This window comes from Alnus glutinosa, chromosome 1 (assembly GCF_958979055.1).
Source record: "Alnus glutinosa chromosome 1, dhAlnGlut1.1, whole genome shotgun sequence".
NCBI classification, from domain to species: domain Eukaryota; kingdom Viridiplantae; phylum Streptophyta; class Magnoliopsida; order Fagales; family Betulaceae; genus Alnus; species Alnus glutinosa.
In genome coordinates, this window is record NC_084886.1 from 5079054 (window position 1) to 5096562 (window position 17509).

Below are 17509 nucleotides of genomic sequence, written 5' to 3' on the forward strand. Positions count from 1 at the left end.
TTTTTCCGGTGATGCATGTATCGAGATTAGTGGGGAAGCGTTCTTATATATATATATGTCCACCAAACTCTTCCAGCCAGACCTGTCTACGTGTGTCTCATGCAAGTATCATTCTATCAAATAGTTCCGTTTCGGGTCCCACTTCCACATCAGGCCTACGGTCGATTGGACCACGTATGCAATTAATTTCACATTTCGTTGCACTGGATTCTCGTTTTATTTTATCTTCTTTTAATGGTTCCATTAGTTTATTTTCAGATAATGCATATTATATATAGGCGGATAGGCCTCCTTGAAATAAGAAAGCCTAAATCCTAAACCCCTAATTTTTGAAAGAGCCTAAGTTGTTAAATGACATTAATTAGGTTTGGATTTGTCTTTGTATTAACTGATTTTCTATCATTTTCTAACCAAAATAAGAGAAGTAAAAATAATGGAAAATGAAAAGGATGGGCTCAATCCCATTCTGGCAACTTATTACAAACAAAAATTGCTCGTTCGAAAAAAAATGGCAGTTTGAAAATATATTAATTTTTTTTAAAAAAAAAAAAACGCATAAATTTAAAGGTTGAATCACAATTTTACCAAATAGTTAACTATGTTTTTAAAAATTATATTTATATTAATTGTGTTTTAAAAATATTTATTTTTTAAACAGTACGTTTTTAAACTGCTAAATCATACCAATCCTTAGTTCGATAATCAAATCCTTAGCATGTTGAAGGTTAAGTACTCATGCAGATCCCCCGGCTCATCATATAAATTTAAATTTAAGCGAGCCTGAGAGGCAAATCGTACTTGGAGATTAACCCAAATGGTAAAAAAAAATTATATAATGGAGTAGGGGTAAATTTTAACCTTGAAATTTACCAGGTAAAAGGAAATGTTAACTCATAATATGGTAAGTGTCAGAAATCCATGGCCATAATTAATTTGTTTCATCCTATAGTAAGTAACACTTAAAATTCACTACCTATCCAAAGAAGGCAAGAGAGAGAGAGAGAGAGAGAGAGAGAGAGAGAGAGAGATTTCATATTTGGATTTGGAAGAAGATAAATGAGCAAATTTTGTACTTTGCAAATCTATCTTTCATTTGTTCTCAAAATTTAAATTTGTAACAAAATTAGCAACATTAATCTTCACTTCATCAATTTTAAAAACTGATTGACATATGCACAAGCATGCCTGGTTCCACATTTGATTATGAGGAAGATGAATTTCAATCTTTATTTGGTATAGGCCGGGAAGGAACTATAATTTTAGGCGGAGGCAAGATTAAAAAAATAAATAAATAAATAAATAAAGACCTTTTAGGATGTAAAAAAAATTAATTTTTAACAGTTTTATCTAAAAATATATATAATTTAGAAAAAAAATTAAAATTTTGGAGGTTAATACTTAATACCCCAAAAGGAATTAAGCCAAATTTGGGTACAAGGAATAAATTTCTGAAAATATAATATAAGATGGACCCAACCAACATGGGGTCCAAGAGCACACCCACAAAGTGGATATATGAGAGTTCTTTCAGAAGAAGCGGGCCGACTAAATCTATTTCATTTATGTCTAACTTGGGCTACCTCAAGTTTGCTCACACGAAGCCGACGGCCCGGATGGGCCTACTTGTGCATTGGTTGGAAAACCAAATTTCCTTCGTTTCCAATATATATATATATATAAAGGCCAAAAAAATAAAGAAATGAAAGTATGAAAGCAATCTCCGTGCCATCTTTAAATTACAAAAAAAAAAAAAAAAAAAAAAAAAAAAAAAAAAAAAAAAAAATGGAAGAAGAAGAAGAGAGAATTTCTTGGTGCTATCTTTCCTGTTAAAAATAAAACATATATGTTGGAGCATTTTTTTGGGTCGGAAACTCGACGGTGTAAAGGGGGTATTTATCACCGAGGGGCTTGTTGGGGCTTTCAGGGGACGCCTTTGCATGGGATATTTGTCACATTCGAGGCATCCAGCTTTTATGAAATTTTTTAGTTTAAGAATGGTGTTTCTGCATAATAAGAAAACAGTCAAGGGATCCCTAGTCGAATACCAAAGACACCCCGATGCTTAAATTAATGTATCTATGCAGTGGCGGACCCAGATAATTGTGATTAGAGGGGCCAATAAACATAATTTAAAATAAAAATTGAGTAATTTGTCACACTGTGTATCACAAAAATATATTATAAAAGTTCATAAATATGTACCAAAATTAAAATATTAGCAACAAAAACATGTTGTCATTAGAACAAAAAGACAGAAATATAAAGTGTTTAATGAACCTAAATTTTCCAAGTTAAATTACAACCCTATAAGAGACAATCAAAGTTAATAAAACAACAATATAAACAATCATAGAGAGCTTGTTTGGCAAACAACTCTCACTCCCCCTCTATTTTTTTCACTTTTTATATCACATCAATAATTTTTTATTATTATCCAAATAAAAAAATATACTACAAAACAAAACTTTTTCACTTTTCTATAAAACAATTCCAAACTTTTTTATACTTTATATCACATCAATCACTTTTTACTATTATTCAAACAAATATTCCACAATTACAACCATTTGCCAAACAAGCTCAAAATCACTGTTTTTTTTTTTTTTTTTTTTTTAATCATGAAAGAGACATAGGATTATAGGAATAGCATAAATAAGATAAAATGGAGAAAAAATACCAATGTAAATGCTGCCTAATACCGTCTCGGTATGAAGCTCTGTCCAAATCTTAAGAAGAAAATGAATTACAATGAAACATGTGTAGAGTGGGATCATAGCAAAAATTTGATTGAATAATATGCTCTATTTATCTAACTTGAAATGACAAAAGCTAAATTTTGTTTTCAACACATTAATCACATTTGACATTTCCAACTATGCATTGCTCAGCTTAGGCAATCTAATATAAATGATATAATGATCAATTGATCATTTGCACTAGCAATTTATCATTTTGTTTGAAGAAATTTACTTGATGTGCTATACAAAATACATAATATTATCTTTTAGACTTTTACATTTTCCACATAATTATTTCCATAATTCTATTGTCTATAAGTAGATATATTTATTTACACAATTTTATTGATTTTCATAGGAACAAAACTTAAACAACCAAACAAGAAAAAATTTACTACAATTCTACAACTCTAAAAGTCAAAATTAGGCACTTATGAACAATAATATTAAAAAAAAAAAAAAACTTACTTTTCGCTGCCTCAGTGCCTCTCTCTAGTCTCCATGGCACTTCTTCAGTCTTCTATTTTGATTGAGTTGGTTATACAAAGGAGAAATGATCCCTACACTCATTTCTCACAACACTCACACAACAAGTTGACTTGGCTTGCAATATTTTTTTTTTTTTTTTTTCTTTCTTCATGAGGCTAGAAAACCGGTTGGAGGGAAAAATCAAATTTCATTTGATCCTCCAACGCTGCCCCCCCCCCCCCCCCCCCCTCTCTCTGAAATTTCTCTGCCGTACAGATCTCCTCTCTAGTCAGCGACGTCGCCGACTTCTCTCTCGGGGGTCAACCTTCTTCGTCGTCCGGCGTCCCTCTCCGGCAGATTTTCTCTCTCTCTCTCTCTCTCTCTCTCTCTCTCTCTCTCTCTCTCTCTCTCTCTCTCTCTCTCTCTCTCTCTCTCTCTCTCTCTCTCTCTCTCTCTCTCTCTCTCTCTCTCTCTCTCTCTCCGGCATATTTCTGCTCTCTCCAGCAGATTCGGTTGTCTCTTCGCCAGCTTCTCTCTCGGTGGTCGGCCTCCTTTGTCGTCCGGCGTCCCTCTCCAACAGATTTGGCAATCGGATCTGTCTCCGGCCGGCGACGCTAATACAAACAGGTTTCTCTCTCTCTCTCTCTCTCTCTCTCTCTCTCTCTCTCTCTCTCTCTCTCTGTGGCCGAGTCTGTTGCTACAATATAAAAGGGTTGATTTTTATTTTTTTGGCTGCTTCACAGACAGTGGAATTTTTTTCCTCTCTCTCTCAGGCAGATTTCGTCTCAGTCTGGCTCTACGTCGTCCGTAGCTCACTCGCCGGAAGTCCCCGTCCCTCTCGGCGGTCGGCCTACTCCGTCATCCGGCGTCCACTCTTCGGCTAAAAAAAAAAGGTTCTCTCTCTCTCTCTCTCTCTCTCTCTCTCTGTGTGTGTGTGTGGCCGGATCTGTTGCTTCAAAAAAAGGGGGGGCAATTTTGGCTGCTTCACACAGTGGACGCAGCCAATGCCTGATTTTTTTTTTATTATTTATTTTTATTTTTTGTTTTTGTTTTTGTTTTTGTTTTTGTTTTTGTTTTTGTTTTTGTTTTTGTATTTTAAATTTCTAATTTTCAAGGAAGAAATTATTTACATTGGTGGATTGCTACAAAGTTGGGGATGAGTACTCTATATATTGTTGTAGGAGTAGATTTTTGAGTTCTGAGGCTCTCTAACAAAGATCTTGGCAGTTTTACAATATTTAACAAGTTAACTGGCCTTTACATTCAGTTCACTCTTTACGCTACTCTGTGCAATTTTTAATTCTATCATGAAGTTAGAAGGTAAATATATACATTATGCACTGACTCTAGGTGTCATCGATAGAACATATCTTATGCTCTTTGTCATTTCATGATTGTGTCTGTAACTTTTGTCGCAAAATATTCATTGAGAAATTGTTTGACAACCTAAATGAATCATGATTGACTTAGGAAAATGTAATGTCTGTTGCAGCTGGACAGGAGAGGTTCAGAACATTAACAAGCTTTTATTATAGAGTTGCCCAAGGGATCATTCTTGGTATGCTAGCAACAACCTCTAGTCATGTTCTTCTTTGAATCATTCATGGGAATATCCACTTTCGTAAATTGGTGTGAGCAAATGTTGTTTTGGTTGCAACATGTAATTAGTCAGTGTTTTAGTGCACTTGCTGCTGCCCCTCTTATTTCTGCTGAAATGTTATATAAAAAAAAGTTAGAACATGGTCTTCTGTCAGATTTACAGCTAAGATGAAGAATATTCACTAATGTGATAATCATCTTGTATATTGGCATACATCACTCATCCTTGCACTGCCAAGATTAACTCTGGTGTAGTGCAGAGACACTTTATACAAAAGTGAATAACATTTCTTTACTCATAGTTGGTTACAAACTTATTTTATAAATGCCACTCTTTAATATTTTTGTTTCATAAAGCCACCGTGTTTCATGTTTTAGTGAACTTGCGACTACTTAAAAACAAAAAAAAAAAAAAAAAACAAAACACCATTGTGTTTCAACTCCAAAGATATCCCTGATCTTTTTCACATCTATTATCTAAGTTTGACTGATGCCAAGATCTATACAACAATAAGAGAACCACTAAAACATAGTACCTTGTTCAGAAACCTATTTTACATTGAACCAGTCAGAGGGAAACAAACTTTCTTTTAAGGCTTTGTTTGTCCTTCTGTAGCTATGAAAAGAATCTTTAGGTAGTCATGCTTGCTACTCAGTTGTTTCTTTTGTATTTATGTTTGGCTGTTTGTCTAGAGACAATCTCTGGTTGTAAGGTGTTCTGTTTCAGAGTTGTTTCCCTTTGTTTTTACAGTTGATTCCTTTGTTAATATATAGACTCTTCTGGTTAGTTTATGATTCTCATCTTGACTTAAACTTGCCCATTTCTCTTTTAATATATATGTGTGTTAAAGAAATAGGGACAACATTGTTGAAATTGAATATGCTTAACAGTACCAGCAACAACTCTTTTGTTTAAAAAAAGACCATTCAAGGAAGTTCCATAATTAAACAAGTTGATTTATCAAAAACTCCTTATCTGCCTAGATATTATCTCTAGAATAATATGGGTAATTAAAGTAATTGTCTATGAAATTAAATTGTGAGAAATAACTTTAATAATGACTCCCTTTTTTGGGGATTTTGTCCTCTATATTATGTTCCTAATAGATGCATATCGTGTGTGGAGCTTTATCTTCATCAATCAACCTGCTTGTATTATATGTAGCTCATAGGAATACACTAATAAATGGATAGTTGCCTTTCATAATTTGTGCCAAAATTAGGGAGTAAAGTGCCAAAATTAAAAGTTTAATGGAAGGATTGCAAACAGTGAGTAGTCGTATGAAGCATTCACAATTTTTTTTATGCACTATTGAAAAGTTTACCCTATTGGCATGATTATTATTATTATTTTTTTGCGTAGGCCCGAAAAAATGTCGGTAAATAGTGATGCGTCAATACCCTCTCCATTATATTTCTATGAAGTGCATGCACATCTAAGGTACTTATGGACTAGTGACAACCCCGAAAGAAAGTAGTATGACTGTATAAAGTATAAGGTAATTTTAAAATTAATTAATTGTGATTTATTTTTTCGTTAGTAATTTATGACATTTATTGTTATGTTTTCACGCAGAAAGCTGGGGATTGTGATTTTTTTAAGTAGGCTGATAACCAAATGACTTATTATGAGAAGAGATTGAAGGAACATATAAGAGACATGGAGGAAGGGAGACGGGCCGATATTGATAAAGTTGAGAAGATGACAATGGCCAATATTGACAGATTTGAAAAACTGATTTAAACAAAACACAAGGAACAATATGCTAGACTTCGATTGGAGCTGGGTCTGGGTCAAAGTAATAGAAATATGTTTTGGACAGCAGTAGTCGTAATCATTTTGGGCCTTGTAATTTATCTCAATGGTTATAGTGGTTCTAAAGTTAGCTACTTGATGTTAGAATGAAATGATGGAAACATTATTAGGTTAAAAATGGTCATTGTCAGATATTTTACGTTCTTATTAGTTGAATAATTAAAATTCTGAATTTTAGTTATGATGGAAGTTGCTCTATAAAATCAGTACTTGATTAGTCAAACCAATATTGTTAAATGGACAAATTTGGTGTCTTTCAAGTGCGTGCACGTCTAAGGTATCAGCCTACTAAAGCCAAACTTTGTTGAAGTATAAAATGTGGTGAAAAACACTCATGGATGAGCATATATGTGTGTGTGTGTGTGTGTGTGTGTGTGTGTGTGTGTGTGTGTGTGTGTGTGTGTGTGTGTGTGTGTGTGTGTTTGTTGCAACGAGAAATAGAAGAAACCCGTGGTTAGTTATTCACTGACCCATCTCGTTGATTCACTGTTGAAAAACATGAATATTTGTTACATTTTTTTCACCCAACAATGCAAGCCACACAGACATGCCTAACCATCAACCAACAACATAGAGACTAAAAGCCAAACAGCCTAAAATAGCAACAAACACACCAAGGTTCTGAACACTCAAAACTGTTTCAAGCAGCACACCAACAGGTGGCAGACTAAACTACAACTTCAGATTCCATCCATGCATAATCTCCAAGTTCTTTCCTTTTTTCGTTTGGTAAAGCATTTCTCTGCGAATACAGGTCAATAACCAAGCATTAGCAAAAAGCAAGAAACAAGGCAAAGAACAAAGCTTCCATAATTTACAGGCTTGAATAATCATGATGTTAGCTTGTAAGAAATACAACAATACAAGTACAAACAAGAACCCTCTTCCTCTATAGAGTTACAAAATATTTCAAGCATGGGATATTGGTAAAGTATGTGTTATACAACATTTCCATTTGGTATGCTGCAATTCTAGAGCCAGTTTGGTGCCATCTTGCTTGACATTGGCTTCAAGGATGGGTCATCTGAAACCTTGGTGAGTGAGCGATACTGCAATTTTACACTTTCGGCATAGTCGAATGTCTTGACTACCTACCTGTATAACAAAAGCAAATTCAATTTTTATTATATTAGATTCGAATAAACAACTGAACACAAGCAGTATTATAGTAAATGCTAATTAATACACCAGATAACTAAACCAAGAAAATCTGGCTCTTCCTGATGTCTCATCCCCCAAGATTCTTTTTATCCTGCTTTTTGTTTTAGACCAAAACTAAAAGTTTTTACGTTTTAGGAGACAAACTCGAACCTGGACCAAATTTGAAGGAAACCAAAAATTGTATATCAGCGAAAAAAAAAAACTAGCAATATATGAGGAAAAATATTCAAAATTGATCATCCACCTAACACTACCCAAAGCTCAAGTTTCCCCAATCATCTGCTTCTCCGATTGAAACTTCCAATCAAATCAACCCTTAACTTCGGTGCTTTCACCATTGAACACAACCAAACCTCCAATCTACCCACTTTACACAATTGGAGCCAACTTTAAATTGTCCCACACAAATCGGTTTCCATTCTACATTTCACCGAATTACCAAACAAACCTAGTCATAGTAAGTTGACTTACCAAACAAACTAAGAGAAAGGAATTAAAGAAAGAAGAATGGAGTAGGGACAAAATTTACCTGATATACCTTGAGCATTCACATTTGGTAAGTTGTTCTTCGGATGAAAATATCTGCAAGAATCTCCATACTGGCAAAACCCCTTCACCCCATCATGCCCAAGAAAGTAAATAAATAAGAAAAGAGCAAGTTAATCCAAGCCAAAATATTCCCATACCAAAAGCTAATGCAAAATCCTCCTTTGTAACGCCTCTGCTAAATTGGAAAGAAACAGGGGAAACAAAATGAGAAGAGGGCTTCCTCGAGGGGGACAGCCTCCACTGTTTGGGTTCAACAATAATCAACAATCTCTTCATTAATCTAAAAATAGCTTAAGTACAGGAACCAAAAGAACAACAACAACAAGCTAACCAACTAAACAAAGTAATCCACAACAAAATGAATCACAAGCTACACAAAACCAGTGACTGCCAAATCAAAGGTCTATTGATTCTAGGAATGAACAATCCCAAGATTTCTCCCCATAATCTTCACTGACCCTTTAGAAAAGTCATATGCATACAAATATCTACTCCTACAACAATATATAGAGTACTCATCCCCAACTTTGTAGCAATCCACCAATGTAAACAATTTCTTCCTTGAAAATTAGAAATTTAAAATAAAAAAAAACAAAAAAACAAAAAACAAAAACAAAAACCAAAAAATAAAAAAAATAAAAAAATCAGGCATTGGCTGCGTCCATTGTGTGAAGCAGCCAAAATTGCCCCCCTTTTTTTGTAGCAACAGATCCGGCCACAGAGAGAGAGAGAGAGAGAGAGAGAGAGAGAGAGAGAGAGAGAGAGAGAGAGAGAGAGAGAGAGAGAGAGAGAGAGAACCTATTTTTTTTAGCCGGAGAGTGGCCGCCGGACGACGGAGTAGGCCGACCGCCGAGAGGGACGGGGACTTCCGGCGAGTGAGCTACGGATGACGCAGAGCCGGACTGAGACGAAATCTGCCGGAGAGGAGATTTGCCTGAGAGAGAGAGGAAAAAAATTCCACTGTCTGTGAAGCAGCCAAAAAAAAAAAATCAACCCTTTTATATTGTAGCAACAGACCCAACCAGAGAGAGAGAGAGAGACAAACCTGTTTGTATTAGCGTCGCCGGCTGGAGACAGATCCGGATGCCAAATATGCCAGAGAGGGACGTCGGACGACAGAGGAGGCCGACCGCTGAGAGAGAAGCCGGCGAAGAGACAGCCGAATCTGCCGGAGAGAGCGGAAATATGCCAGAGAGAGAGAGAGAGAGAGAGAGAGAGAGAGAGAAGGGCGACCGCCGAGAGAGAAGCCGGACGACGGAGAAGGGCGACCGCCGAGAGAGAAGCCGGCGACGTCACTGATCGGAGAGGAGATCTGTACGGCAGAGAAATTTCAGAGAGAGGGGGGGGGCAGTGTTGGAGGATCAAATGAAATTTGATTTTTCCCTCCAACCGGTTTTCTAGCCGCATGAAGAAAGAAAGAAAAAATAATAAAATATTACAAACCACGTCAGCTTGTTGTGTGAGTGTTGTGAGAAATGAGTGTAGGGATCATTTCTCTATATAAAGTAACAAAGAGTGAAATAGTCAAAGATTTAAGACTATCTCTTCAGACTCTTCTCCGTTAGTTCGTTTCATTTTCCCAAGCACAGAGCACTTCTCAGTCTTCTTGCCTTCTACAGTTCCACTTCCTTCCACCACACGATTGACGATCGAGTCTTTAAGAAGTTTGATTTTTATTTTTTCTTCCATTTCCCATGTAATGTTGTCATGAATCATGATGTGAAGTTCCTGAGCCCCTGACACTTGATAAGTTGCAATGACACTAGTAACTAGTTACAGTAGTAGGCTGAGGGGGCTGAGCATATAGGAGTATGGTCTGGAGATTTTTTTTTTTTTTTTTTTTTTTTTCTCAAGTTCTAACGTAAGTTGAGTCGTCTGATTGACTTCATGACTTAAAGTGGTGGGGCCAAGACTGCAAGACATTAGAAAAATCTGAAGAAAAAAATTACTAATTTTTTTTTTTCCTTTTTTCCAGCAGGGCCATGGACCCTGCTGGCCCTTAACAAATCCGCCACTGTATCTATGTTTGGAGTAGAGAGACATATCATGTGTGTGCTAATAATCATAGAGGGAAGTGAAGAAAGTGGGAGAGAAAGAGAGGATTTGAGATGGAAGAGACCGAGTGGTCTCTAGCTAGCTAAAGGGAAAAAGATCCCTCCCTTTCGGTTTGAGAAGGGGGAGCCCAAAATGCACTTGAAATATCCTATTTCTATCAAAATGATGTAAAAGCAAGAATTTGAGAAGGCAATAAAGTGAGCTTTGCCTTCCCGTGGCAGAAATGGAGTCATTTCATAGCATAATCCGTGTAAGATTCGATTTGATCCAAACACGGCATATCCATATGGTTGGAACTTGGAAACTTTCTCCTATCAAATTATGGTTGGATCTTGGAAACTTTCTCCTATCCTTGTGTTGTGTACGTTGAGCCGCCTCAATAATTCCAACTTCTTTTATTATACACTATACTTTATAATTTATATCAATCATATTCAAATTATGTTTTTTTTTTTTTTTTTTTTTGGTTAGATTACAATCATCAACAGAAAAAATTGACGCTATATATTATTCTTATGAGTAATGTTTTTTTATTCTTTACAAAGAAGGATAAAACTAACTGATGAATTTAATAAATGATACTAATATTCTCCTTATAAATAACTTTTTTTCCCTCTTAAACATTCATTGGGATTTTTTTTTTTTTTTTTCATTTTCGAAAATTCGAGAGCAACTCTTATTGAAAATAATTTTTAAGATAAAAATAAAATAAAATAAAATAAGCTAAAAAATTAAGTGTTTTCCTTTAAAAAGAAAAAATTTGGTTAGGTTTTTTCATTTTTATATTTTCTCCTCACTTGACTAATTTTCAATTTATGCTCCGTTTGTTTCATTATTTTACGTCGTAAAATATTTTCGACGAAATCATTTTTCAAAAAAATATATTTTTTTTCGAAAATATTTTTCAGCGTTTAGCTTGCACGAAAAAATCATCAACGGCAAAAAACCGAATCTGGCAACGTCCAGTCGCTATTGTTGGATTCTGGCCAAATTCGTTGAAATCTGGCCTAATACGGTTGGACTCCTGTTGTATGGTCGGAATCTGGTTGATTTGGCCAGATTCCAACCGGTTTAGCTAGATTTTGGTAGGACTCCGGTAGTACTGGCCGAAATCTGGCAAGTGCTGTCAGATCTTAGTAATCGGATACCAAAATTTGGAACTTCCGCAATAGATTTGAGCTACCAACAAACTCAAATACCTGGTAATTGCGAATTCCCACAAACATGCATACAAAAATGATGAGTTTAAATTCGAAAAATGATTTACGGTTTTTCCAAAAATTAAAAAAGCTTTTACGGTCAAATTAAAAATGATTTCCGTTGACTATTATTTTCGCCTCCACCAAATACTGAAAAATACTGAAACTATTTTTCAAAAAATATTTTACAGCAAAACAAGCTGAGAGAGCATTAATAAATAAATTCAGTATTCTCATATTAAATTAATTCCCATGTTGTCAACGGGCCATACAAATCCAACATCTACACCTTTCTGTAATTCTGTGGATAATAAAAACGAGCACTAGCCGAACATAATCCCTTTTATTTTTGGCCTCCTTTAATTCGGGAAATAGCCGAAAACGACCTTAAAAACATAATAATAAAAAAACCAAAACGTAGGACGGATGCGAAACCCGTAAAATGACAGACAAAGCAAAAATCCAAGAAAAAGGCATTTAATTTAGTGGCTTTCACTCGCTTTCCGCGCCCAAATACCCTAAAAATAGTAATAAAAAAACACAAAGACGGTAATCTAAGCTACTCAATTGAATGCGCGTGACGTTTCCCAGTGGTATTGTTCGTTGCTTGGCCACCTCTCTCTGCCTTTTCTCGCTTCTCGCGCCTCCTTATTCCCAATCCTGTCTTCGATTTCAGACCCGGAGACCCCCGACGTGTTCGACGAAATGCCTGAGCCATGCTCTACCTCACTACCTCTTCAACCCTCGTCTTGCCCTGCTCGCTCCCACGTTTGAGCCCTCGCGCTCACGCCCTCCCCTCCATTCTATTCGTCACTGATTCGAGAAGAAGAAGAAGAACGAAAAGAATACAGCAACTGTTTGTGCCTTTGGGTTTTGTCGCGGCGATGGAGAGCTGCGGTTCTGAGTTACGGTTTTCCAAGGTTTTGTGCGGTGGTGGTGGACCTGGGAGTTGTTCTGGGTTTGTGAGGAGGTGTTCGAACTGGGATAGCGAGGGGGATTTTGATTTGGAGGCGGATATTTTGGAGTTCATGAAGGAATCGAGGAACCCAGCAGCGTTTCCCAGCAAGAAAGATCTGATTGAAGCTGGGAGGATGGACTTGGTGGAGGCTATTAGGAACAGAGGTGGCTGGCTCTCGCTGGGCTGGGATTTGAGTGACGAGGAGGAGGAAGAAGAGAAGGTCCAAGAGAATGTTGCTACTAGGGTTTTGGATTCTTCTTCAGTAGACAACAACGAATTTTGTAGTGTTTTTGATTCGCTGGGCAATGGAATTCGGAGCCCTGGGACGGTTTCTTGTTTTTCAGGAAATTCTTCTCAGTCAGCCTCGTCGTCTGGTAGACCACTGTGAGGCTTCTTTTCGATCTTTTATTTGCAAATATTATGTACAATGAAGAAAGGCTTTACTCTTTAATGGGTTGTCTTTAGTAACTAAGCTCGGATTATGCATTCTTGGCTAATTTTTTTCAACTTTTAGACTGCCTGAACAAGCTGTTGCAAATGCTGATTCTTTATGCTTGAATGACGTTCCTTCTACCCCTATTTTGCATTATGATATGTTCACTCATGCTTTGCTTTATTTGTGACTAACCATATGAAAAAGAAAGAGTCTTTGGAATCTTAGAGCAGTCATGTTAATCACAACCTGTTATAAGATTCCAGATCTTTGGGTTTTTATCAACCCCTTGGATTTTTAGCAACCACAGAAATCATGCCTTTCTTGGGAGGGTGATTTGACTCATGATATTTTCATAGGGAAACGGCAACAGAGGATGAGTCTGGGATTGAGGGTATATTGAATCGATTAGAGAAACAAAGAAACTTGACTTTTGGGGTTGGATTGAAAGAGAAAGGAAATGGCGCTCAGTTTCCAATTAATCGTGGTAAAGATGACTGGCAACCTGGAACCTTGCTAGATACGGTATGTCAGTTTTGTAAGTTTTAAGTACCACTGGTGTTTTCTCTAGGTGTGATATTTAGTTGAAAAATGGTGCACTGCTTGTATTTCTCTGAGTTTCCAATTTGCTCCGTGGTTTAGTACATTTTGAGTTTTGTATTCTTTAGATACCTTCACATAACATGGTTCCAAAGCATAAGAAAAAGTGTATGTAACCACAATATAGTGGTATTTTTCAAAGATGCATTATTGAGCTTGTGCCCTGGAAAAAGATGAATAACTTTTTGGTAAGAACTTTGGTTCATGGCTTCTTTCATTTAGAGATATTTTCGTGATAATAGGTTGATACTTGATTCATTTCCTTTGCTTGTAGAAATTTTCTCCTCCTCCTTTTCTTTTCTTCTTCTTCTTCTTCTTTTTTTTTTTTTTTTTTTTTTTTTTTTTTTTTTTCTGAGAAGTTGAAATGTCTAAATGAAATGTGTGGTGTTTGTTACATTGTAAAAGACAGTCGCTGGACTGGAGAGAAGCAGTAAACTGGCTTCTTTAGGTTCTAGTAATTACAATTACAATGATTTTGGGGGCAAGCTTGGCCAGAACAGATCTTTCTTAGACGTTGATGGTTTAAGAAACTCAAGGAAGCCAGACACGTGGAGAAGTTGGAGCATTCAGAGGGCAGGCTTTTCTGATGCCAATTTTGAAGGTTATTTATTTATTTATTATTATTTTTTTTTGAAAAAAAATCCTTGTCATAAATTTCAGGTGGCTTCACAGTTCCACAGGCTATATTAACTGATCGATTTGTGTTAACAATGTACAGCTGCTGAAATTGCTTCCATTGGAACTAGAACGGGGGGTCCAATGGATGGTTCAGGAGACAAGATACTTGAAATAATAGAGGTTTCTAGTGAACCTTCAAACACAAGGAAAGAATTGAGCCCTTGCCATAACCACAATGAAATACGAAGTCGCCTTCAGCACCTGGAGTCAGAACTTTCCTCTGTACTTCGCATCTTGAGGTTGAATGCTGATGAAGTTATGTCACAGAAGGTGAGTGGTAACAATGTTGCATTATGACCAATCCTCCAAATGGTCGTTAAATTTCAATGTTGGAAATTTATTATGTTGATTCTGTTTATAATGATTTATCATGTTGGATAGATGGAACTTTTAGGTGTTCTTGCTGTGTATGAATTTTTGTTTCTTGCAAGAAAGAGATAAAGTTTTAAACTTCCAAGCTATTCTTATTTTCTCAGTTTGAGAAGATTCAGCTATGCATTCGCTTTCTCTAGAAAGGATTCTCATACTGTGACTGTAATTTCAACATGGGGAATTTTAGATCATCTTCTAAATTCTGATTTGTATTCTTCACCAGGATCATGAAAGCTCATCCGAGGAGTTGCGGAAGCTTTCTGATGCTTGGGAGTTCCAGGAAAATGAGATCATGAATGCTCAGGACAGATTACGGTCAATACGTGCAAAGTTAACAGTATTAGAGGGAAAGATGGCCCTGACAATAATGTATGCACAATTTCTGGTCATTTACCAACATGTATATTTCTAAGTTGCTCTACTATTGTCAATGTCACAATCTTATATTCTTTTTGCAGTGATGCCCAGAAGATGGTGGAGGAGAAACAGAAGAGAATTGATGATGCTCGTAGAGCTTTACGGCTTCTTCGTACTACTTGGATAGTTTGGCCCAATTCAGCCTCCGAGGTGCTCTTAACTGGTTCATTCGATGGTTGGGCTACCCAGGTTTGATCTCATCTCGCATTGATCTATTAGTCGGAATTAAAATTAATGGATTTTCTTCTTACTACCAAAATTTTGTTTGGCAATTACCATCTGCATTGTAATTCAGTGCTTCTATTTTGTTTGCTGGCTATCTTGAGATGTCATATTGCTTTCATCGTAGTTCCTCGTATATATAAGTTTTAGCTAAAGAGTAATTACAATAGTTATTACTTATCAAAAAAAAAAAGTTTGCCCCCCTTATCGAAATCAGTTATTAAGTTGGACAAAAAAAATGTGCAAAAAGACTAAATTGTACTTAACGTGAAAAGGGATTTTATTTTTTATTTTTAAACATAAAGAGGCAATTTAGTTATTTCACATATTTTTCCATTTCAACTCGGGTTGATTTAGATGGAGGGCCTAAACTGATGCTAAAACTTCAAAATAGGATCAAAGTTGCATTGAGAAGTTTATGAGCTAAGTTCCATATGGGTGGTAATTTTTGTGGGAAAAGTGTCATTTACCCCAAAAACACAAAGTTGGCTGGCATTGGTTCAGTCCTCTACACTAAAATCACTGGCCTAGAGTGGAGAAGAGACTTGGTTGAAGTTGAAGGCCTTGCAGGGGCAGCAAATTTATGGTTCGAGAGAGGAAATGGCATATGATTTGGTGAAATTCAACGGAGCAGGAATGATGGACAAAATTGGTCTGTAGAACCAGATCAAATTATTTGGGATAAGGGTTTGTTGAACTTAAATTAATTGGTTAAGCATCTGCAAAAGATGTAAGGTATTGAAATGCTGTGGTCCATTCTTGGGTTGCTTAATAGTTGTTCATATTTTAATAAATAAAGCTCATATTTCATTGGAATTTGGTGAACAATGAGATGTTGTTCTGCATTTGTGTTGTTATTACGAACATAAATAGAACGTTAACAAATTTCTCCAGCAGTGATGGACCGAGGAGCATTAGTACTAGACCATATTTTAAGTTGCAAGCTGCAGTAGTGCGAAGTGGAGCAAGAATATATTATCTATGGAGACGTGTATATCCGAATTTTAATGTCATACAGGACAGATTTCTCTTAAAGGTCCAGAACTATCTAAATATATGCACCATTCGTTCAAAATCTTCATTTATCATGTGTATGCGTGTTCTAATAATTTACTGCCAAGAGACTGCCTTGAACTTACTGAGTTTTTGTTGTCCTTTCTCGTCTGGAATTGAAGCTTATATCTCGTACACTTGAAATTGTGGATGCAACTAATGATAGTGCTAGATTTCTTGCAGTAGGTTTGCCACCTAGTTGTGACTCTTTTTGAGGATAGGACGTTTTGATCAGTTATAGATAATTCATCATAATTAATCTTTCTAGTGTGATCACTACAATCTCAGCATCGGAGATGTGAATGAATTGTGCACGCTTTCTGCATTTTTCAAGAAGAAACTTTATACATTTCTGCAATAATATTTGCTCCTGCTATGAAATTGTGTTTAGTTTATTAGTTCAGGAATTTATTGGATTCAGTTGTAAAGAATGGCATTGTTCAATTTCTTCACCTTCATTTAAAAAGACTGCCTGAGATCGTCATTTTTTCGTAGATTATGCATTTCAATTGCCATTTTACAGGATTTTCAACCATCTCCGCATTACCAACCTTTTTCCTGTTTGCAGTGATAAAAAGACAAGTTTTTTTTTTTTTGAATACGATAAAAGGACAACTTAATGGTGCTTTTGAGATGCTTAACAATAATTAACATTGACAAAAGATGTAAATTATGGTGCTGTTTTTCCAGAGGAAGATGATGGAGTCAAGTACGGGTGTCTTTTCTCTGTGCCTGAAGTTGTACCCGGGCAGATACGAGGTATGTCATATTTATCACCTTTGGTGGTTGTAGTTTTAGATTCGCACTGCCCCTCTTTAGATGATGAGCTTCCTACGTATTATCTTACAGATTAAATTTATAGTCGATGGTGAATGGAGAGTTGATCCCTTGCGTCCTGTCGTCTATGACAACGGATATGAGAATAATCTACTAATTATCACATGAAGCAACGCGAGAAGTATGCTGTAGTAGTTGTGTAGCTGGGCCTTTTCTTTTCTTTCTTTACCTCTTTGTAAACAGATACTGGGTGGCTCGTGATTCTTTTCTCTGAGGATTTGTATATGTAACACTGTTAGATGCTTTTTCTTTCCCCTTTTTTCCTTTTCAAATGGTTTGTTGTTTTGCCAATGTTTACTGATGTAAGACACATCTATGTAATAGGAAGTGATGTAATTCAATCATTTTTTATAT

The 17509-nt window shown here is 36.1% G+C and overlaps 1 protein-coding gene across 2 annotated transcripts; it reads left to right on the top strand.

Moving 5' to 3' along the window:
* Positions 1–12082: 12082 nt before the first annotated feature.
* On the top strand, positions 12083–17499 carry LOC133867856 (protein PTST homolog 2, chloroplastic). Of its 2 annotated transcripts, XR_009900220.1 has the most exons (9): positions 12083–12927; positions 13336–13501; positions 13982–14177; positions 14295–14524; positions 14850–14995; positions 15085–15232; positions 15660–15917; positions 17009–17077; positions 17168–17234. XR_009900220.1 is itself a non-coding variant. In XM_062304625.1 (8 exons), the coding sequence occupies exons 1-8, from the start codon at positions 12302–12304 to the stop codon at positions 17261–17263; spliced, it is 1677 nt and encodes a 558-aa protein (XP_062160609.1). In that variant the 5' UTR covers positions 12089–12301; the 3' UTR covers positions 17264–17499. The 2 variants fall into 2 exon arrangements, 1 of the variants encoding a protein (XP_062160609.1); XM_062304625.1 differs by lacking the exon at positions 15660–15917 and having other exon boundaries at positions 12089–12927; positions 17168–17499.
* Positions 17500–17509: the final 10 nt, after the last annotated feature.